At 41.4% G+C, this 23,957-nt stretch overlaps 1 protein-coding gene across 2 annotated transcripts; it reads right to left on the minus strand.

Annotated features, from left to right (window-relative positions):
* Positions 1-5,750: 5,750 nt before the first annotated feature.
* Positions 5,751-23,692, minus strand: ALDH5A1 (aldehyde dehydrogenase 5 family member A1). Of its 2 annotated transcripts, XM_063451673.1 has the most exons (11): positions 23,614-23,692; positions 23,013-23,313; positions 20,997-21,080; positions 18,947-19,117; positions 18,149-18,265; positions 17,916-18,059; positions 15,196-15,339; positions 10,090-10,248; positions 9,765-9,934; positions 7,304-7,362; positions 5,751-7,071 (listed from the first exon to the last, which is right to left on the minus strand). In XM_063451673.1, the coding sequence occupies exons 2-11, from the start codon at positions 23,286-23,288 to the stop codon at positions 6,866-6,868; spliced, it is 1,530 nt and encodes a 509-aa protein (XP_063307743.1). In that variant the 5' UTR covers positions 23,289-23,313; positions 23,614-23,692; the 3' UTR covers positions 5,751-6,865. The 2 variants fall into 2 exon arrangements, with proteins under 2 accessions (XP_063307743.1, XP_063307742.1); XM_063451672.1 differs by having other exon boundaries at positions 23,013-23,650.
* Positions 23,693-23,957: the final 265 nt, after the last annotated feature.

The raw sequence follows: 23,957 nt of genomic DNA on the forward strand, positions 1-23,957 counted from the left end.
TTAATCAGGTCACCATCCATACGCTTTTCCATAGATTCTCTTAAGTATGCCATGGAGTCTATAGGAAGCGTGGTCTTTTTAGCCATATGGATCACTGCGGCATCAATCTTGGGAACCGAATTCCAAAGGCAGCAGTCCACGGCAGAATAAGGATAAGTCCTAGTGAATTTGTTTTTCAAGGTGGACTTCCTCTCCGGCTTATTCCACTCCTGAAGGATCATGTCCTTTATAGAGGAATGCACAGGGAACGTCGGTCTATTAGGTTTCAGATCCTCAAAAAACCTGTCAGCCTCTTTCAATTCAGACTTTTCTTCCGTGAGGCTAAGAGTGTCTCTGAGGAGGTTAATAAGCCGATCCACAGATTTAGAGTCCAGAGACCTGGAGACATAGTCCGCCTCCTCCTCCCCCTCATCAGAGACCTCCCACAGGTCCGGATCCTCCTCAGAGCTGGAAGACTGAGGTTCCGCTCTGCGTCTCTTAGGAGGGCCACCACATCCCGTGGTAGACTTAAAACCCTCAGCAATTGCACGGGAAATCCAGAGCTTAAGATCATCCTGCGGTGAAGTCTTACTGGGGACATTAGCCGCTTCCGACAAGCATTCCCTGCAGAGGTTCCTTCCAGGCGGAGCAGGTGATGAGCAATTAATGCATTTATTGGACTTTTCCCTTGATTTCCTCGCTGGGGAATCCAGATGCTTGCTGGGGCTGAAATAAAGCCATATATGACATATATTACAGGCTTAGTTAGGCACTCTTTTTAACAACCCCCCCCAATAGAAAAAATTGAATGGCTCACCTATGTTTTCTAGAGAGGGATCTTGCAGAGGCAGAGGGGGAATCCATACTACAAGGAAGAACCAAAGGGAAATTCAACACACAATCCTAATCAAAAGGTCAGAGCAGACTGACCAGCAAGAGAAATTAAAACAACCTCAAACAAGAATAATCAGGAATCCTACCTTATAATGACACAAAGACCTCCAGGCAGCCAAGAAACAGCAAAGGGCGAACTGCAGGGGAGTCAGGAACGAGATCTCCGAACAGCTGATGCAGCGCACGATCAGACAGGCAGAATCTGCCTGTTTAAATAGAGCCGGGAAAAACCATCCGGTCCGCGCATGCGCAGACCGCTGGAACGCACGCTGTGCGTTCCAAACGCTCGCGGCCAATGAAAATCACTTCCGGGTTCGCCGGATCCGGCCGCGAGCACCAGCCTGATGCTGGAAAGCAAACCGAGTCCCAGCCTGCGATGCCCGAACCCCCAGGAAGCCACAGGCAGTCGGGGAATAGCCCCATGGGCCAGAAGGCATAGCCAACAATCCAAGAGACCCCACATGAAACCGGACAAGCAACAGGTAGGAGCACTCCAGGGCCCCATAGTATGGATCCCAAGAACTGCCAGAAATAGGTGCAGCGGGGGGATATTTTGGACCCCAATTAAGAGGGGCAAGCTGATAACAAGGGGAATTTTTAAGGAAGACCAACCCCATCAGTCAAATAGAAATCCAGTGTCTCCCTCAGAACACCTAAATCCCACGCAGCGGTTCAGTACTTACACAGAACCTGACCCAGTTAGTCCTGCCCATGCAGGCTGTTTACTGGGGCCTTCAAATGAAGAGAGGCTGAACTTCATTTGGAACGAACCCACGACAAACGCAGGAAGGTGGCCATAAAAGAAAAGGTTAAAAGTCCTGTAGAACTTGCTAAGGACAGGAAAAAAGACTGTGGTGTAAGGGGAGGAGGGACTCTTTATACCTATCAGTCTAATTAATTAATTAATCTAATTAATTCCTGTCCTGTGACTGCTAAGGGAGGAGCTACCCATAAGTGATGCTGCCATGATTAGCCAGGAATCAGGCCTACTCACCATCCAGTCTTTCAACTTTAGCAGCTAATAAGAAATACAGAAGTAGAAAGCAGGACATGAGACTGACACCCTGTAACATAAAATATATAACTCTGTATGTCTAGGGGAATATTCACTAAGCATTGCATAGGTAAAACTATTTGTTTTCCAACAGGAGGTATGCTTGTTGGTGCTATACAGCCTATATTGCACTCTGTTAACCAAGGGGAAAAGATTAAGGCATTAGCAGATTGGTTCCAATCATATAAGTTGTCTATGAGGGTGCTGTGTGTGAGGGAGGGGGGCGCATGAAGTTTAATGACATTTCCAGGAGCAAGAGTTCCCTCAAAATGGTAAAGCTGTCATTGAATAAAAGGATAAAATTAAGACATACTGAGAGGGGGTCGGGTCTGAGCCTCATGGCTGCTAGCCATGCTTTATGCGAGCTCTGAGCTTGATAACCTTTAAATCTTGATTTTCTGACTAACAACCTGTACTGGCAACTAAGCCTGAGACCCACTTACTCAGGGAACAGATAGCGGTGCCTCAACTCATTCCAGCTGACCGCAGTTTATGAGGAAGGCAAAAAATTCATCAAGGCCTAGTGGAGCTGCTGAGCGGGAGAGGCGGACAATCTCCCGTCTCGTGGGACACTGTGCCCTCTCTACTTACCTGACAGTCCCTCTGGGGAAGAGATTGGCAAGTTTACTCCTCAGCTAAACTCACCAAGATGGGGGCTGTGCATTCACCCGATGAGTTTGGGCTTATGCAACCAGGTCTAGAATACCTGAATCCGGCATATTGACTACTACAAAGGCTCGAGGAACACTTTGATCGCTTCTGGGCCTGCTTGGAGGCATGCCAGCGGGCTACTTCATCAAGGCCTCAATAGGAGAGCTGGGGGAGCGGGCAGTAAGCACGCCTCCTTCGGGCCCTCACTCCAATAGCCCACGACCACTTACAACGGCTAGCCCGCTTGGCCCGAAGTGCTGGCCTAAAACCCAGCCTGTGGCTGGAGGGACGTCTCACGTTGCTTCCTGAGAGGAGATGCCTCCCGGACTCTCCACCTTCGAGTTCTGTGCTTTCCGGCTCGAATAATAGGTTGATGCCTAGAGAGTCACTATAACCAGCTGCTGAATTATACAGGCACTTAGGAGTAACCTGGTATTAGGATGAACATTGGCCTACGTAGGATTCCAAATGAGGGTGCAGTTTAGTAGACAGCTCCCCTCATGTGGTATTCCTCTGCTTGGGATACCAAATTAGGGCAAATCGGTTTGTTTCAAACTGATAATTAACTCATGCGGCCGAAACAATACAAAATCTAAAATGAAACAAATTTTCCCTATGCAAATGTCTAGTGCTTAATGTGTGACGAATGTGTCCTCTTTTGTATATATATTTTTTAATAAAAAATTTTTTTTTTAAATGCTGGTTTCAATAGAATTGTACACATAAATTAACCAGGTTTCTACCAACTGGCTGTCAGTCAGAAAACTGGTCCTGTTACTTAGCTTAATGGAGCGAAACTCAAGAGTCAGTCATTTGCCCAGAGCACCTGTCATTGAGCTGTATTGGGAAGTCTGTGAATGGACAGCCACAGACTGTATAGACTGGGAAAGAAGGGGAGTGTTTGCAAAGGCTTCAGAGAAGAGATCTGTAGCTTTTGGCTATACTCTCAGTGGAAAAAAATATATATTATAAATATATCTACTAACCAGTGATTTATTAAAAAAAAAAAAAAAATGGGATTTGGGTAGTGGAGTGTCCCAATGCATAAACAAAATAAACAAAACACCTAATGAGCACAAGCTATGCAAAAATAATAAAGTAAATGTAAACTACAAATTTCCTGTGCAAAAAATAGTGTGAATCTCAGGAGTAAAAGCTTTCACTTATGGTGTTATCTGTATAATGGAATCTTACCTTTGATTTTAAGAAAGTCTACCAGTAAAAATTTTGAACTCCTCTTCACTCAAGCTGTTTCAAGGTTTGCATCCAGACTCAAATGTGTTTAACATTCTGCCTTTCTACTAGAGGGGTGAAAGGCTCTTATGATGTAACACTCACTGACTGTGATGTCATCAGCTGAAATGTGCATGTGATATACATATCTACATAGCTCAAATCACATTTTTTCCCCACCATAACCTTTTTGGATTTTGCGTCCCAAGCACTACCAAGCCTCAATAAGCAAACCAGTAACCAACCTCATGCTGATTATTTGCATTAACAATGAAACCGCTGTCCATGAGTAGTTTAATGGCTTTGCATCTTTTCTTATGTTGTGTTTCAAAGCTGTTGTATACAGCCAACACAGACTAAAAGGAGTCCATGTTTAAAATGGAATGAGGCAAAATTGTGATTCTTTGTTAAACTAGTTTGCATATGCCCACCCAGAATCCTTTGCAGTAGTAACATCACTGCAAATTTGTGATTTTTGTGGAAAAAGCAAATCTTATGGCTTGACTGGTGTGCACATTTTTGTTTAACGTTGTATTAACTAGCTCAAAACTGTAAGATAAACCAGAGTAATGAATTAAATATGAAAGTGTGAGTATATATCACGTGTTTCTATATTCCCATACTCAATCTGAATAATCCTGTTGATTAGTAAAGAGACACTATAGTAAGCAATATAACTTTACCTAACAAAGTAGTTTGTGTGTGTATATATCATGCCTCTGAAATCTCACTTCTCAATTCTCTGCCATTAAGATAAAGTGGTTTTGTTGACTATAATGTCCCTTTAAGGATTGTATGATGATGATGGTTCAACCACACCAACATTGAGGTGGACTATTTAAACATGGTTACAATTGACCTATAAAACTTTGAGGAAGATCTCTAACACTGTCAGCCTCATTAAGTCTGGGTCTGTTACATTTGGGTTTAGATATGGTGGTGTTGCTCATGGTTATGTGAAAATGAAGGTCATCATTTCTCCAGTAATGTTTAATACAGGTTTGTTTTTGCAGTTATTTTGTGTTTCTGACAAATGTGGTATGATGTTTTGTTTATTGCTATGTAAATTACATGTCAGTAAGTTTAATATTGCAGTAAACCATCAACAATTAGAATAATAATTAAACCACATTCCCAACAAGTATTTATTAATTAAAAATAAACATTACGATATATTACAGTTTACATTTCTAAACATACATTTTAATAAACTGGTACATTTCCACGATTAATATGTCACATATTGGGGTAAAATAAGCCTTTATGGCAATCTGCAAACTGTTAGAAACCCAAGTCAAAATGTAGAATTAACAGTACAATACATTAACACTAGGCAAATCATAAATAAATTAAAACTTTAAAAAGCCATCTCATCTTGCCAGTATTCAACAGTATATGTGCTTTTGGTTAGATTATGTACTACTGAATAGGCCAGTTCAACGTCCATGTGATGTTCTATGTATTTTCCATTCTATTCCTTAGTTCAATCTGGCTGATAACATATTTTCTCCTACTTACAATCATCTCTTTCCTCTACCCCTCTCTAGCAGTACTGCCCGACTGGCCCAACAGATATATTTGGACCATATTTCCTCTTGGCTTGTAGACAATTAAGGATAGCAGGTAGACAGCAGCTGTAGGTCCCCCTGCCTATTTTATATAGCAAATATTGGTAAAATAGTAATACAGTTCCTACTAATAGTAAATGTTTATTAGTTTACTAGGCAATAATGGTTCATTTAAGTGAATATTTGTGCCCATTGCTGGCTCAGATTGTGCAGTTCAATTACCATCAATTGTATGTATATTTAAAAAAAAAAAAAAAACATGGACACAAATTATGCAACACATTGACAAGCAAACTTGTACAGTATATACAAGTCATAAAACATTTGGCAATCACACATATGGCACAATATTTTTGTTCTTGGCACTCTGCTTTGCTGAGCAAATTGCCTTCTATGTTACAGGAGAAAATGATATATACTATTTCCCCATCGGGGCTTTCAGTAAAACTATGAGGATATAGTTGTGCAATTTGTTAGATGGACAGTAGGTGTACAGTAGTAACTCTTATTAAAAAGCCACTGTCACTGTAAAATGTTTATAAAAAAAAAATCATATAGACCATGTTGGAATTTCAATGATATCCCAGTGCTGTGAAAAGATAAGAAAAGGGACTATCGTTTATGAGTCCAACTTTGGCAAATTGTGACAATAAGCAGAGCTTCAAACAACCTCCGCAGCTACATCTTGCAATTTCTCATCAGCTGTTGATAGAACAAGTATCGAAGTTCTTGTGCATAGTGAATTTCACAGAATCCTTCATAGACCCCTATTCTGAGGACTGCAACTCTAGAAGAACATGTCACAAAGATATCCACATACCTCTGACCATACAGTGTAACTTCTTGGGAGTGTAGCCATGATGCAATAGGTGTGTATGTATGTTTACAAAAAAGGTTGTGTGCATTTTTACACAACAAAAGGGCATTCTTGTCCTTTAGGTGATTGACATGTGCCTTAAATTACAATAGTTCCTACCTTTAATGACACATTTGGTTTTTATCATTAGGTGCATTTAAATCTCAATGCATATCATCACAGATCAGGGATACTAAACTCAAAGATGAAAACATTAAGTCTACATTTTGTGTTTGGCAATTTGCTAGCAAATATATAAAATTGGATTTTTCCAATTGTATTTATTTTCAATATTTGGGCCAGTGGCATAGAGCTAAAGACTACAAATATGTAATTTTACAGCAAGCCACGTCCCTTCTCATGTGACACAATTCAACAAGCATTGTGTCACTTGTGGCCATGGCGATTGCAAATGCAACAATCAGGAACATTTTTGACTACCATCTTAAAGGAGGAGTTGTCTTCAGGTAAGTATATCTCTTAGATTAAATTTACTTGCAATTAAGCAAGCACAATCTATACATTAAATGTACACTTACCCAAAGGTAACCAAGTCTCGAGGATGGTAGTTTTGCATTAAACATTACATACTATTCTACTGAGAAACTAGATGTATCCACCTACATAAGATCACAGACCTCCAAAGCAAACATATTTAATTTCTAAATACTCATCAATGCCATATTTTGATCCTTCTCGACCAATGCCTGATTGCTTCACTCCACCAAATGGACATTCAACAGATGACAGTAAACCTTCATTCACTCCAACCATGCCTACTTCAAGACGTTCAGCCACTCTCCAGATTTGTGCGGGGTCTTGAGAATAAAAATATCCTGTGGAAATGTAAAGAACTTTAGGGAACCATTGAACTTGCAACTGCAACTGCACATGATACAGATTGCCCATCTTGCATAAAAACTAAACTTTCCAAAAAAATAAGGGTGGGGTGGATGCAAAACACCCACTTTTTAGCGGTTGGCTTCTGTGTAAGTGGGAAGTTTTTATAATGGCACTGCAAGGACACAGTTCTTTCAATACATTTACAGTTTCAATAACAATGCATACCTGCAAGGCCTACATTAGCAGAATTTGCAATAGCAATAGCTTCTTCTTCTGTGTCAAACCTGGAACATATAAAAACAAATTTGTGAAAATGCAGAAAGAATGCAATGACACAACCATGAATATCTGTAAAAAGCCATAAATAAGGTAAACCAGGCATTTAAAACAGCACACATTTTTTTTCCTTCAGTTTTCCTTTCCTTCTGTCCCTTATATCAGAATGATTATACTCCCACCATGGTCACTTGTCTGTTTTACTATTTATTATTTGTTCTTCTTTGTGCCAGATCTCAATACCTGGGGACCACTATATTGTTCTCCGCAGTCCAAGATATCTGCAGTTTGCCCTTCTGTGGGATTCTTTTAAATGATGGATTGTGGGTAATTAGCTAAGCAAATGAACTGGAACCTTGTTTTGGCTTTAAATCAGACAATTACCTCAATCTGCAGGATGAGAAGAAGGAGGGGGGAGGACTGATCTAACCATCCAATATCTCATCCTACAGTGCTGGTAGACTATATGTACAGAGGTGGCTCTCTAATTGGGCGGTTTAGGCGGCCGCCTAAGGCCTCGCGGCCGCCTAAACCGCCTGTGGGCAGACTGTGTCAGGTCCTCGGTCACTGACCGAGGACCTGACACCAGGAGGGGGCCCGGCGGCTTGCCCGGTATGCCGCCGGGTGCGAGGCCCCTCCTGGCTGCCCGGCCAGCCACCACAGACACCGGTCTGCAGTTCCGCCGTGAGCAGAGCTGCAGACCATGTGTCTCGCGAAAACCGGCCAATCAGAGCGTTGCCGCGTGTTACCTCTGACATCTCGCAAGACTACATGGTCTGCAGCTCTGCGGAGCTGCAGACCGGAAGCAATGGCCACCGGACCACCAGGGAGCCCACTGGACCACCAGGGAAATTAAGGTAGGTTCTCTATAACCCCCCTCAGCCTCATCACCCCCCCACACCACCCTCAGCCTCACTACCCCCCACACCATCACCACTCCCACCACCCTAAGCCTCACTACCCTCCAAACCACCCTCAGCCTCACCTCCCACCACCCTCAGCCTCACTACCCCCACACCACCCTCACTACCCCCACACCACCCTCAGCATCACCACCCCTAACCACCCTCACTACCCACCACCCTCAGCCTTACTACCCCCCCACCACCACCCTCAGCATCACCACCCCCCCACCACCCTCAGCATCACCACCCCCACACCACCCTCAGCATCACCACCCCCACACCACCCTCAGCATCACCACCCCCACACCACCTTCAGCATCACCACCCCCACACCACCTTCAGCATCACCACCCCCACACCACCTTCAGCATCACCACCCCCACACCACCCCCAACCACCCTCAGCCTCACTACCCCCCACACCACCATCAGAATCACCACCCCCAGCCTCACTACGCCCCACACCATCAGCCTCACTACTCCCCACACCACCCTCACCATCACCACCCCCACACCACCATCAGCCTCACTACTCCCACACCACCCTCAGCATCACCACCCCCACCCTCACCATCACCACTCCCCACCCTCACCACTCCCCACCCTCACCATCACCACTCCCCACCCTCACCACCCCCCTACCCTCAGCCTCACCACCCCCCACCCTCACCACCCCCCTACCCTCAGCCTCACCACCCCCCCACCCTCAGCCTCACCACCCCCCCACCCTCATCCCCCCCCACACCGCCCCCCAGCCTCATCCCCCCCCACACCGCCCCCAGTCTCATCCCCCCCCACACCGCCCCCAGCCTCATCCCCCCCCACACCGCCCTCAGCCTCATCCCCCCCCACACCGCCCTCAGCCTCATCCCCCCCCACACCGCCCTCAGCCTCATTACCCCCCACACCGCCCTCAGCCTCACCACCCCCAGCCTCATCCCCCCCCCCACACCGCCCCCAGCCTCATCCCCCCCCACACCGCCCCCAGCCTCATCCCCCCCACACCGCCCCCAGCCTCACCCCCCCCCACACCGCCCCCAGCCTCACCCCCCCCCACACCGCCCCCAGCCTCACCACCCCCCCACACCGCCCTCAGCCTCACCACCCCCCCACACCGCCCTCAGCCTCACCACCCCCCCACACCGCCCTCAGCCTCACCACCCCCCCACACCACCCTCAGCCTCACCACCCCCCCACACCGCCCTCAGCCTCACCACCCCCCCACACCGCCCTCAGCCTCACCACCCCCCCACACCGCCTAAGGCCTCAAAGTCTAGAGCCGCCTCTGTATATGTATTGTTACCAATTATTTAATTACACAAATCTGTCAAGAGTCCTCTTCCAAAACCAGACACCCTTCCAGAATTGCTCTGTGTCTCCACTAATGACAGATTTTGTGCGACTATCTATCCCCAACGTATTTTGAAGCACATGGTAAGGAAGGGTGCGAGACAAAATGGGAGGTGGGGGATGGGGCACAGACGCAGGTCAAAAAGTTTCACTTACTTGATCACTGGAGCTAGAGGCCCAAATGTTTCCTCTTGCGTGCACAGCATATTCGTTGTGACATTGCTGAGTAGAGTTGGCTCATAAAAATTCTTGCCATAGGTGGATGGCTTGCCGCCCGTTTCGATGCGGGCTCCCTGAGATACAGCATCACGTACATGTTGCTCCACCTGTGGCCCAAAAAAAGAGAATGTCAACTCTTACCCACCACCCAAAAAACAAAGAAACCAAATACTTAATTAAATCTCTTTGCTCTAAATACAAAGTAATATGGAAAAAATATTCATAAACCTTTCTGATACTGAAACCTTGGCTGCTAAATTACCTTAAGTGCTGCCTTCTCATTGATTAGTGGGCCTTGTGTTACTCCCTCTTCAAATCCATTTCCAATATGTAGCTCCTTCTGAATCAGAGATGCTAATTTTTTCACAAACGCATCGTGTATCCCTTTCTGTACTAGAAATCTGTTTGAGCAGACACAGGTCTATAGGGAAACCCAAAAGAAGAAGACACCTTAAAACAAAGAATTTATTTTCTTTCATTTCATTTTTCCAAACGGACACATAGAATTCACCATTAATCTTATGATGGAGAAGGAAATTGTGTATGTAATATGCCACTAGTGAATTCCTTGGTACAGCAATAACAGAGCACATATTTCTATTGGTATTATAACTTATATAGTGCCAACATATTCAGTAATGATTTACAATTATAGAATGGGATATTTTACCACAAGTAATTGGCATACATATATTAACAAAGACAAGTAGGTGAAGATGGCCCTGATTTTAACAAGCTTACAATCTATGAATAATCCATCCATTTTAGAAAAAAAATAAATCACAATTGTATTTATATCTAAAGTATATATATATGACAATTGTTTTAATATTATGGGCTGATCTCTTTTTTAATGAATTATGCAATGCATTATAAATATACACACAAAAAATAATCAGTAAAGAAATATGTATTCACCTTTATAGTACAATAAGCTACTGCACAGTTTAGCTGCAGCAGATATACTCATTCTGGTCTATGGACAGACTCTGACCTTCGGGCTGAGACTGAAAAGAGAGAACTGATTGAGGGCAGGCCCAGAGAAGGGTCTCCATGCCTGGTGGGGAGAGAACTTAGTCTCTCCTCCTCTGCTGTATCAAAGCGTTCCCCGCTGGTTACCACAGCAACACTGATACTTTTACCAGCGCTTTCCCAAAAGAAGTTATCTGGATAGCACTATGCATAAGTGGAGAGAGAAGCCATGCAAACAGTGTATGCGCAGTTGGGCTTTTTTTTGTAAAAGAGATGGCAGTCTTACTGCTGTAGTGATTTTGCATAACTGCTGCAGTTATAGGCCACAGGTACAGCGTTACAGGGGACATTCTGGCAACCTAACTTATTCAATTACTCAAAAGGGTTTTAATCCATAAACAAGTTCTATGGATTAAAGCCCTTTTAGTTTTTTTACAAGTCCTTGAGTGCTGGCTTCATTTGGCATATATATATATATATATATATATATATATATATATATATATATATATATATATATATATATATATATATCATTAAGCACATCCCCTTACACAGACAAACTAGTGTGTATAGAAAGCAGGATTTTTATTTATTTTTTTACTCCTGTAGTTTGTGGTTGGCCTGGATTCGTTTTACTCTTCGTGTTACATAGGGCGAGGTCTGAAAACTGAAAATGGAGAAAGACTTGGTGTGGTATTTAACGCTATCCTAGAACTGGAGGCCACCATCTTAGTTTCCTGTCAGTCATTGTTACAAGCGGTGTAATTTTACAATGCACCAGGCAGTCGTAGAGCGAGAGAGCATAAAGAACGTAGGAGAATCAGAAAACATGTTTCTAATTCTCTTCCGATGAAGTCTGTGCATTGACTGAACTGTATTCTTATATCAACTGCTAAATCTTTAATATGCAGTTAAAAGAAATGGACATCACATAAGTTTGACATGCTATACGTGATCCAACGCATTTGAGCGATTTATAATTTGAATTTCATATGCATTGATTACATTTTGCCAATATATTCAGCCAAAATTTAAAAACAACATTCTAATTTGACTTGCAGGGAATAGAACGGTCTTTAGACTCTGTTACAGTGTGACCTGGAACTAATTGCTGTTCAAAGTACAAAGACAGGGTTAGTTACGAAAGTGACAATTCAAAGTGAATTTCAAGAATTGGGCCAAAGTAAATGCACTTTAAATCACCACTTACTTAGCAAATCTTTTCCAATTCAGTTATTTTGGCCTTCCATTTTAAACTTGCTTTATATTGTCACTTTCGTAAATAACCGTGGCAATCTGTTACGGTTTAAGAATGTCATGAAATCATTTGGATCAGAGAAAAAGCCTTTCACAGGGATCTTGATTAATAGGTTATGGCAGTTCATTCCTATATATGCTGCTACTCCTCTAATCAATGTGCATCAGAAGGCATTTTCTGATCACTCTCTTAGGTCTTTCAGCTCTAAAAACCTATTATTCTCAATCACATGTTAATGCAAACGTGCATGTAGTAATCAGGTTTCATGCTGGTTAATTTGTTTCTGAATGGTACAGTCTGCAGGGCAGCACTTTTCATATGCTTCTCAGTTCTCATCAATCTGCATGATGTGTGAAAACATGGTCTGGTAAACACAGTGTATCGTCACCCATCGTCAGTTCATGTTTCATGTACTTTTACCATTACATTGTGTGCTTTAAATGTGAGAAACATCTTTGTATTAAAACACACAATACCTTTAAATGCATTAGGTACGATGCTACTGTAGCAATAGGGTATAACTTGTCGAGCTTTAATGCTGGGAAAAGCTTGTTACAACATATTTCTCCTGATCTAATGCCATATTAGACACCATTTTCAATGCACTGATGTAAACTTGTAATATTGTGTAAATTGCAATGTTTTACATGATGTAACTTGCTGAAATACTTTGAAATCTGTGTAACTTCACAGAAAAGTAAACATAAGGGGTATCAGAGCACTGTGTGAAGTGTATGATTAAGGACAGTGAAGGATTAATAATTATGACCAGCGGCCAGGGCCAGCACACTAAGAGGGCCCATCGGGTGGCCCATGCACTTAGGACCACATGGTGGGTATGTGTCATCAGGGGCCTGGTCTTGCACTGCAATTATTTAACAGCAGGACCGGGTACATTTTGAACAGCATGTATGTCTGAATGTGTGTCAGTGTATGTATCTGTGTGTCTCTATATCTGCATGTGTGTATATCTGCATACATCTCAAAATTCAAACAGCAACAGTACATACAAACACGCCTCTGTATTAAAACACTAACATATATAAACACACCCCTGCATTCAAAAACCCAACTAACGCATAAATGCATGCCTACATTTACATGCCAACTCTACATACAAAAAAAAACAAAACCTTTACATTAACAAAAACATGTTTGTTTACATTCACACACAATCACTGCTCAGTGCTAAATACAATCCTGCAAGAATGGGCAAATCGTAGATCCCAAGTTGGAAAAGCATTGTGAAAGTAATATAACAGATGGGGATCTACCTTTTGGCCACCCTTGCCATAAGGAGGGGAGGGGATTCTTGCACCAGGGCCTAAGGCAGAGCTATGGCTAAGGCAGACATTACAGACTTAATTTTAGCCATACCAGCAAAAGGTGCTGTGGCAAACTCAAAATGGTCAGCTGACACTCAGCTGACACAGCCAATCACAGCCGCCTATTGCTGCTCAGGTCAATGCTTCCTTATTGGCTAAAGCAGCACACTGTCTGTGGACGATGGCCCGCTGAGTAATTTAAAGAAAAATAAAATCATGTGAAACACAACTGACATTAGGTTACCGGAAAATATTCAGTACTGTACATTTTTATTTAAATAGTTTAGTACTATTGTTTAGCATTAAAACATTAGAAATAGAGGTATAGTGAATAGAGGTATAGTGTCAGGGTACTACTGACCAGTGGGGGCTGGTGAAATATTAATTTGGTGGGGTGACAGACTCCTCCCCCAGATTTGTACTCCTCCCTATAGAGTACAGAGATATTCATACAATACAGAGATCTGAGCATAATACAGAAATGCTCATACAATAATATACAGAGCCATACAACAGGTAGAGCCGAGTAAATACAGATGAATAACACACAGAGCTGAGCACAATAAGGAAATACTGATAACTATCCCACACAGCCAGGATCAATGTAATGAAATACAGAGAACGGCAATACAGCTACACTCACACAATACAGGTCCTATGTATAATGCTTCAGCTCTGTCTATCTTTCTAGCCCTCTCCCAGCTCTCCCTTACATGATATCAACCTCAGTAGTGCTCCTGCTATGATAACTTTAGATTTCTATTAACTATTGCTGCTTTTTTGGAAACATTGTCAACTACTCCATTAGCTCTCAGCACACAGTGTACATTGACTTTATAGCTGGCAATATAATTAATCTGCAGTGTTAATATGGAGCAAAGAAATAGCCAACATGGTTAACAGAATCGACAATCATTACAGATTAAAATCAGCTCGGTCCTTAGAGTCACAGCTCCAGTCCTACAGTTTAAAGCTTCACATCTTTTCAACTACCCACAGCATGAGTGTCTCAGTTGTAGAGTGATTAAGCACTTTAAACAAGATGGTGGTTGTGTGCAGTAGGAGTTATTAAAACTTTTAGGCAGGCAGCACAATGACACACACACCCCTCCCCCCCCCCTTTTTTTTTTTTTGTTGCTCAGTCAGCACTCAGAAGCTGCTGCTTCTGTGCTCTCCCTGTGCTGCTTCCAAGATGGCTTCTTGCTTCTCTCTCCTGTGGACACAGTAACTCTCACAGGTGCTATCCTGATGATGGCCCCTGAATAGGCTCTGCTGCCCGAATGGCACTCAAAAGGAAATTATTTTCTAAGAGGACCCTAGGCATGAGCAAAATCTGCTGAAACAGCCCTGTTTTTTTTTTATTTTTTATTATTATTATTAATTAATTAATTAATTTTTTTAACATGCCTAAATGCTTTCCAGTAAGCTTCTCTAAATAGCTACCAAAAACGGGGGGATGGGCCTGCAGAACTGAGACCTATTACAGAATTAAAGAAACATTTTCCCCATATTTGTTGGCTTTCCACCATAACCTTCAGAAAAAAAAAATCTTGGTGTTTCTAAACTACTGGAGAAACTATTTTTTCTCCACATAAAAACTGGCACTATTGCCACATAAATGAATATTTAGAATTATTGAGTGACCAACTCTTTAAACAACTCATTCAAAAAATAAATATATAAAAACATAAAATGTATGGGCTAGCAATAATTGTACTTCATTCAAATCCCAGTCACAGAAGATAAATGCATTAAAATTAAGCATTTAACATATTTGTAATTCTAAGATCAAAACGAAAACAAGTCTTACCTGGCCGGAATTACGGAACTTTGAGGCAAGAGCACCGGCAGCAGCCTGGTCAACATTTGCACTGTCAAACACAATGAATGGGGCATGTCCCCCGAGTTCCATAGATACCCTCTTCACGGAATCAGCTGCATAGCGAAGCAAGATCTGTATGAAAGAAAATATAAATATGTTTCCTATAAATAAATATAGCTTTTATTTCAGAAACCAGAATGTAATACAATTTATTAATAATTTGTGCTACATACATTACACAAACAGTAGAAACATTACAAATCCATTTCCTACATTTAATGATCATTATGTTTCATATTTTAGAATACTTTATTACAAGTCACACACATTGATTAAAAGCATAAAACCCATTTTTTTTTTCCTTGTGGGATACAAAGTTTTATTGTGCGGTTTTACTTGCAATCTTTGCCAAAGGAGGCAGCCATATTCCTGTTCCTGTGTAGCTTAGATTGACACGCTCTCCAGACAAACACCCTAAAATCTATTCAGTTGTACAACAGTTTAGTCATTTAATAGATACTAAATTCGAGATAAGTGTCACTTTTCAATCAAATAAAATTTGGAAGGATGGGGTAAAACAAACACGGCTATTGAAGTACAATATAGAGATTATGTAAAATAGAAATTGCCTCTACTAATAAATATGCAGCTTGAATGCAAAATATGTCATGTCATATTATAATGAACAAACAAATTACCCAAAAAAACACATATGGTCCACATTCGTGAGATAGCCTTGTTTCACCTCCTCAGTTGAGGAATGTTAAAGGACCACTCTAGTGCCAGGAAAACATACTCGTTTTCCTGGCACTAGAGTGCCCTGAGGGTGCCCCCACCCTCAGGGACCCACTCCCGCCAGGCTCTGGGGGGAGGAAGGGGTTAAACTTACCTCTTTCTCCAGAGCCGGGCGGGGAGCTTTCCTCCTCCTCCTCTTCTTCCTCGCGACGTCATCGGCTGAATGCGCATGCGCGGCAGGAGCCGCACTCGCATAGGAAAGCATTCATAATGCTTTCCTATGGACGCTTGCGTGCTCTCACTGTGATTTTCACAGTGAGAAGCACGCAAGCGCCTCTAGCAGCTGTCAATGAGACAGCCACTAGAGGCTCTGGAGGCTGGCTTAACCCTCAGTATAAACATAGCAGTTTCTCTGAAACTGCTATGTTTATAAAAAAAAAAAAGGGTAAAAGCTAGCTGGACCTGGCACCCAGACCACTTCATTAAGCTGAAGTGGTCTGGGTGCCTAGAGTGGTCCTTTAATAAATATTTTTGAATATATATCTGAATTGCTCTGTTTATTACCTATAATTCATTACCAGTGTATAAAATACAACTCACTACATGCTTTATGGTTAATCTGCTTTCTTTTGGTTAAAAACTATTTTTTCATCCTATTAAATATTATAATCCAATTCTATTTTCATCAATATATAACTATGTACCTCTCAGGTAAAGGTGGCGTGCCCCAATGAGCAAAAATACAACACTGCCGTCTGCAGACAAAGCAAAAGGATTACTATATTATTGAATATTTCCAATGTGCTCAGTTATACAATGAGATATTACACACAGCCAAAGGTTAATTGGACATGGGGTGAGGAAGCATCATAATCGTCATGGAGAAATGACTAGTTCAGCTGTTATTGCAAAGAATAATTGAGGTATGGATATGGTATTCAGAGGCAGTTGTTGGATATGCTTTGGTCACCAAAGTTAATGGAGGTGGGTTCTGTTGAGATGACTGCAGCTTTAAGAACATCGGAGCGCATCCCCTAAAAGGTCAAGCTCTTTGTGTTCCCTGACAGGTGTGAAACTACTTTGAGTTGATACTGAGGTATCAGCTAGCAAAGCGGATATGTGCTTGAGGTTGATTAAAAGGTTGACTGAAATCCATGTTCCAGAGTCACAGTGATATTTAGGGACATCTACTGACACAAGGTAATAACATAGCACTGAATGTTCTATTCATGACAACACAGGAAACAACAGGTTCTGTACACGGGGGAAGGGATGTTAAAGCTATCGGTCCAACTGTCTGATTCATCTGCTGCCTAAATACAGTTAATTTAGCCAGGGGCACAGCAGAGATGGCTACTGCAATATAAGTCATGAAAATGCTGTGATGCACACAAGGATGACAAAATTGATATGAATTCTAGAAAGTATTTGGGAGGCAATACATTATTTTGTGAATTTTCAGTTACGGCAATAAACTCTCAAAAAAAACTATGTGTATTCAATTATGCTGCTTTACAAAAATAAATAATTAAAATTCTGCAACAAAGGACTTTTTACTTTTGCTGTTGCCAGAGTGAGCACAAAGGCAATTATATAATCAGAGTAGACATGAGTTGTCATTTATCTCACAAATCTAGGAAGACTGAAGAAAAATATGTTGAATTGTAATTTAATTTAAAATAAATCCCAACATTAAGTGTATACTTAATGTTGTAGTGCTTTCTTTATAGGTACATGTGCAAAATGCCATAAACTGCCGGCCAAATGTACTCACTCCTTTTCGTCTCATCCCATTCTCAATTGCATTTTCAAGCAAGCCACTTTACTTTGCCCCAGGGTACATTGTGCTGCTACAGAAATGCTTTTATTGGGTTTTGTTAGTTTTATCTATTGGAAAATTTTATATCACAATAACAAACAAAATATCCTGTTCACATATCTTAATTATGAAAAAGGCATTAAATGAGTGTTACCTTTCCTGTCGCGGTGGATCCAGTGAAGGAAATTTTGCCTACAGAGGGATCTGTGCACAGGATTTCTCCAACTGCTGGAGCCTTCTCTCTGGAGCAAGGAACCACATTATAGACACCTGATGGGATCCCAGCCTGCTGAGCAAGCTGTGATGGACATTAAAGGGAGGATGCATTAATAAAACAGCATGTTTACACACACGGCATATTGGAAGACTAGTTTGGAAAGCTTGTACCTCTGCAAGCGCCAATGCCGATAAAGGAGTGTCTTCTGCTGGTTTTACCACAACAGTGCAGCCGGCAGCAAGCGCAGCTCCCACCTTCCTGGTGATCATAGCACTGGGAAAGTTCCACTGGCATGGGCAAAGTAGAATGAGGAAAAATACCAATTTTGATTATTTATATAATTTCAATAACATAATATACTTTGACTGTAGTGTCTAAGGAACAGGAGTACTGCCAGATATAGGCATCAATTTAATATTTTTGGATAAAGCTTTTAAGAATTATATTTTTAAAAAATATTTTCAGATTTTTTGATGCAATACATATTTTTTTTATATTTTGGTCATTTGGGAGGAAAAAAAAATCATTTTAAAAAGTGTACCTAAAAATAATAAATAATTTTAAAAGATTTGCCAATAATGTTACTTTGAGGCATGTTACTTTAGAATTCACATAGATTGCTTTAGTTCCAACTTATTTCTTGAATACTGAGAATGTCCCATTAGATGGATTAATGATTCATTAAATTTGATTAGGCACCAAGAGGTTAGAACAAAATAAAAGAATCCCAAAACCAAGAAAAAACAAAACAAAAAACCAAACAGCCTTGCCAAAATCACAGAAGGTAAACTGTATGTTAAATACTTAGAGTGCTATTTTTATTTAATGAGCAAACAGATGACGTGCAAATATTTAAATGGACAAGCAAATATACTAGTTAAAAAAAATAAAAAATAGAAAAAATAGAAAGATTAGTGGCCATGTTAATCATTCTTTTTATGGCTTATATAATACTTTCTAAACCTTACTGGTGTAATAATTGTTGCCACTCCTATAGGTTGCTTGAGTGTTAAGGCTCTCCGGTCCTTCAATGGTACAGATATCACATCTCCATATATACGTCGTGCCTCCTCTGAAAACCATTCAAAAAAGCCAGCTGCATACATAATCTCCCCAAGGGCTTCTTTCATGGGTTTTCCCTAAAAAGAGAAGATAAAATACATTTTAAATAAGTAAATAAAAATGACCTAAAATACTTTAAGCACTTCTTTAAACTATAAAACAGAATAGTCACAATTATTGCATGTTCAAAGTTTAAAGAAGTTTCCACTGGCTAATTCATGGTACCTTTGCGACAGAACAAACAACATCTCATCTAGCTTAAAGTAAGATCAGAAAGAGAGGAGCTAATGAGTTAAAAGTAAAAGAAAAAATTATCAATCATTATTATGTAATGAGAACAAAAAAATAAAAATAAAAAATTATATATATACACACGCACACACACACACACACACATACACACATCATTTTAACTTTCCAATTCCATTTATTCTGCTTAATATTCCCTCTGTTGGATACTTCTTGCAACAAAGTAGTGATCACTGAGCAGATTACATATAGAGGGAGAGTACCTATTATGGTAGTTACATTCTACAATGTTATGATTCTGACTGCATACTGTTAAGCAATAACCCCTATATCCAGAAACCAACTACCGTATTTACTCAAATCTAATTACACCTTTTTTGGCAAAATAAAGTTTCCAAAATGTTAATGTACATTTGTTTCAATGGCAAATTAGAGTCAGGGCGAAATTCTAAATTCACCTGGGGAAAATTCACATTCGCATTACTGTGACAGGGACGCAAGACTTGGTTTCTCAGTACAGTAAAGCTGTACCTCACATCTTTGTTGCAATGTGAATCTCACCCAGGCCACAGTAGTAGTATCTTGTAAATTGAATCTAACATAGTGACAAAAGCACAGGCAGGCATTGCATCAAAAGTAACAACATCATAGGTGAAATTAATTCTGCTTGGGGTAGTTTTCCTAAGCAGGAACAGCAATTATATTTATCTATTTAACATGTCAGTTTGAATTTATTAGCAAATTGGCTTCCAGGTTTCAAAAATTGAAGTGCGCATTAGATTAGAAATACAGTATTTCAAATAATGAGGTAAAGGAAACTATGTTGCGAAAATCATTCTAATAGATTATAGTCTGGTAGAGACTCGCAGCAAACTCCCCATGCACAACCGTTAAGTACTTTATTGATCAAAACTTAGACGCTAGTTTAGCCGAAGCCTGCTAATGATTAGCTGCAGAGAACATGTGCCAATTTTCTAAGCAGCTACAGTGACCTCAAGAGTGGAAATCATACTCCAGTGATTCCACCGCCTCTCACGGCAGGATCTATAGGAGATATACTAGACAGCAACTGGTAGATTGGAACCAACTATGGTCATCAGAATAAGATACATTGGAAATAAGTGTGGAGACTAATCCCTTAAAATTACCATGTTCTAAATCCACTCCTAGAGGTAGCCTAAAAAAAAAAAAGTGGGTTTTTTCTTTTTAGGACTTAACCGACCCTAGGAGATTCTGGGTATGTTTTTTTCCAAGCCTGTTTTGTGAATGACCCACTGATTGGCTGAGAGCATCAGCTGACTGCTCTTAGCCAGTCAGCGGAGCCACTGCCCGGAAGGGCACAAGGCTTCCAGTAAGTGGAATTTCAGAAGCTGGATGCCACTGTCGGGGGAGCGGGATGAGATCGGCACTGGAAGCAAGCTAGGGGGTTTAACCGGTCAAAAACGATCTAAGCTCTTTTGGGACCATACAACTTAATTCAGATGAAGTGTTATGGTGCCATATGAAATCTAAACTGTCCCTTTAAATTTGCTTGTGCTGTGTAAAACCAACATAGGGCATTGTGTCTTGAAGAACAAACTAACTTTTTAACAAGGTGGCCTAAGCATCATTGATGTTGACATAATATGCCCTCGCATTGAGCTGCTCTGCGTTTAAAAGCCAAGACACTTTTTAATTTTCCAGTCCAGCCATGATGTGCACACGTACATTTTCCGCTGTGATGATCCTGGCAAGATCGTCTTTATTCTGGATCATTAATTCATACCACTTGCGCAATAGGATACTTCTCTCCTGAAAGAAATAGCAATTATGTTATGAACAATATACAAAGTACAGCCATGTAAAGAGAAAGTCACAGCACAGAAAGCACTCCATCTTTATGAAGAGATTTTTGGACATAGATACTGCCAGTGTATTCTTGCAATTGGAAACAGTACCATTTCTGAGAAACAACACAGTTTACATTTCACAGTTTCCAGACATAGAGCTACTTGGTGCTTCACACCGTAATTAATTAACCTGACATTTGGCATCAGCATCAACATATTGCACTCTACCATCTTCCTCTGTGACTTTTCGCTCCTTCCAGTCGCCTTCTCCATTACTCCACACATCAACACAATTTGATGCACAAAATGTACTTGACCAGAACCCTAAACCTAACCCTAGGACAGCAAGCCCTCCACACCTGCATACTGGCTCTCCACACTCATGTGCACCCATGCAGGGCTGTTTTAACAGCATTATAAGCCCCCGGGAAAAGCCTTGCACTGGGGCCCAGCCTACCAACCACTTACAGGAATAAAAATGTAGGTTATAGATAAAATGAAGCGTTTGGTACATTTTAGACATGTGCACCAGTGAAATTTTCATTTTGTACGAATGAATTCATACTAAATACAAATGTAATTTGTCCATTCCGAATTTCGAAAAAAAAATTGTTTTTCGCCAATTATGATGAAAATAACACTGCGCGTGCGCAAAAAAATAAATAAATAAATAAAAATAGGAAGCCGGCAGCGCTACCAGCTCCCTCCTTGTAATAAACATTAACAAATTCCTACCCCCTCCCTGCATTAAAACCTATGGGGGTCACTATACACCCATATTAATAAAAGGGAGGTTAAATCCTCCTGCATGCCCCTACTCGTGGCATGCCATGAGTAGAGGCATGTCTCCTAAACAGCAAGTAGCTAGTCGCTAATGCAATAAAGGGGGAGTTCCCCCAAATAACTGAAATGGGGGGACACAGTGCCTGCCGCCTCAGGCAGCAGTGAGAACCAGCATTTTTTGTTTCTCCTCTGTGCTGTGGGGGTTAATTCTCCCGCAGCACGGATGTGACCGAACACCCTGTCACTGGAATACTGTGTGCCGTTACTATTCCCTGTTTTGTTTGGTAAATACTGTGTTCACATACTTTTCCCCGTTTTGTATGGTAACCGAACAAAACCACAAAATACTCAGACCACCCGTATGCTTATTAACCTTGTTCACCCGTTAACACCTCAATAACGATTCACACCTCAGTGTTCTAAGTGGTTGGCTGGGTGGCCGTTCGTATGCATGAACACGTGGTGGTGGCCATCTCGTTCGCACGAATGCAGGCAGCGTTGTTTGGTCGTCGAGTGCATGGAACTTAAATCAGACACTCGACCTCGCGAACACCGCTGAACTTCCATCCCCGCCTGCGTTCGTTTCTTTACATCCTGGAAGAGCACAGTTCAGTGTAATCATTTGCATGGATGAGGTGAACACTATCTGCCTATCCTGCAGCACGGAGTCTATTAAACAAAATAACGGAAACGAAAATGTAATGCATTTGGTATTTGCCCTTTCGAATATAATTCATATGTAGGACGTTCGTTTAGGTTATAGTAAACGAATACGAAAAATCAGACAAATTCGTATTCGTCTGATAATGAATGCACATGTCTAGTTACATTTAACAAATGCAATATATACATACACACAGACTGCTGAATACATTTACAGACAGACTGCTGAGTACACAAACACACACAGAGTGCAGTGTGTGTGAGGGGTGCATGGGGTCTATATTGTGTGGCGGGTGATGAGACCAAATTTCTATTGTTTCATTTAAAAAAAATAAAAAGCATTAAGTTTTACAACTGCTGGGGCTTTGGGCCACCACAGCATTATTTACTAGGGAACTGCAGCTAAGAACAGTAACCTAAGGAAAGAGACCAGTCATTCATTGCTCACCTTGGCTGGCACCTCTCTCCAGGTCTGGAAGGCCTCCGACGCAGCTTTCAGTGCCTCCCTGCACTCTCTGGGGCCACAGTCACTCACTTGCACCAGTTCCGCACCAGTAGCCGGGTCCAGCACTGGGAAGGACGCGGAGTCCGAGCTGCGGAGCCAGGAGCCCCCAATATAGGCAGCTGATCGCAGGAGGGAAGCTGGGAGCCCGGAGGCACCCGATGTGGAAGCCATTCTACGAGGCAGGAGCAGAATGCGAGAGAGGGGGAGCCGAGCAAACATCACCAGTCACAGAAACACACCAGCTCTGCAATGACAATTAAGATTTATGGCACTTTAATCGTTAACTCGGTGTTAACTAAAGATCTGTAACCATTAGCAATAGCTCTGTATTGCTGGGTGCATGCAATGAAACGATCTGCTGCTCTATAAAAATAAAGGGTTCCTATATCAGGGGTGTATTCATAGAAACACTAATCAAACTGCATTTCTATCTTGTAGCAATAGTAAGCATGGTTCTATTTCAATCCCTGGCTTTAAACAGAACAGATTACTCAACATTCCATAAGAATATTTGCAGAAAGCAATAAACCAGTTGCACAGTAACCTGGACTTCTCCCTGCTCTGTCCGTATTGACACCAGCACAGAGACAGGCAGGGGGTGTGCCTCCAGGATCCAATGCCGGCCATCGCTCAATTAAAGGCACAGTAGCCTCTTTAAAAACAAGAGCACAATATGACTTGCTCCATCTGCCGGTATATAGCAAATCCCTCCAACGATCAATTGATGCCATCTCTTCCTAATGTGGTCATTCTGCAGCAATTTTCATCTGTAAAATGAAGTTCTAGATCCTCAGCTCTTTGCACTGGCATTTGTCTGAGGACTTTCTTTTTTTTTTTTTTTTTCATTTGTTTAACATATAATTGTGTTACTGAAACCCAGTCATCCTT

The sequence above is a fragment of the Pelobates fuscus genome, chromosome 4 (assembly GCF_036172605.1).
Source record: "Pelobates fuscus isolate aPelFus1 chromosome 4, aPelFus1.pri, whole genome shotgun sequence".
In the NCBI taxonomy this organism is placed as follows: domain Eukaryota; kingdom Metazoa; phylum Chordata; class Amphibia; order Anura; family Pelobatidae; genus Pelobates; species Pelobates fuscus.

Excerpts from the sequence above, each read along its gene's own strand:
- ALDH5A1 (XM_063451673.1), bottom strand. The coding sequence starts at position 23,288 with ATGTTTGCTCGGCTCCCCCTCTCTCGCATTCTGCTCCTGCCTCGTAGA. Across the intron at positions 18,060-18,148 it reads CGGCATTGGCGCTTGCAGAG|CTTGCTCAGCAGGCTGGGAT; the intron begins GTACAAGCTTTC and ends TGTCCATCACAG. Across the intron at positions 15,340-17,915 it reads GATCCACCGCGACAGGAAAG|ATCTTGCTTCGCTATGCAGC; the intron begins GTAACACTCATT and ends TCTTTCATACAG.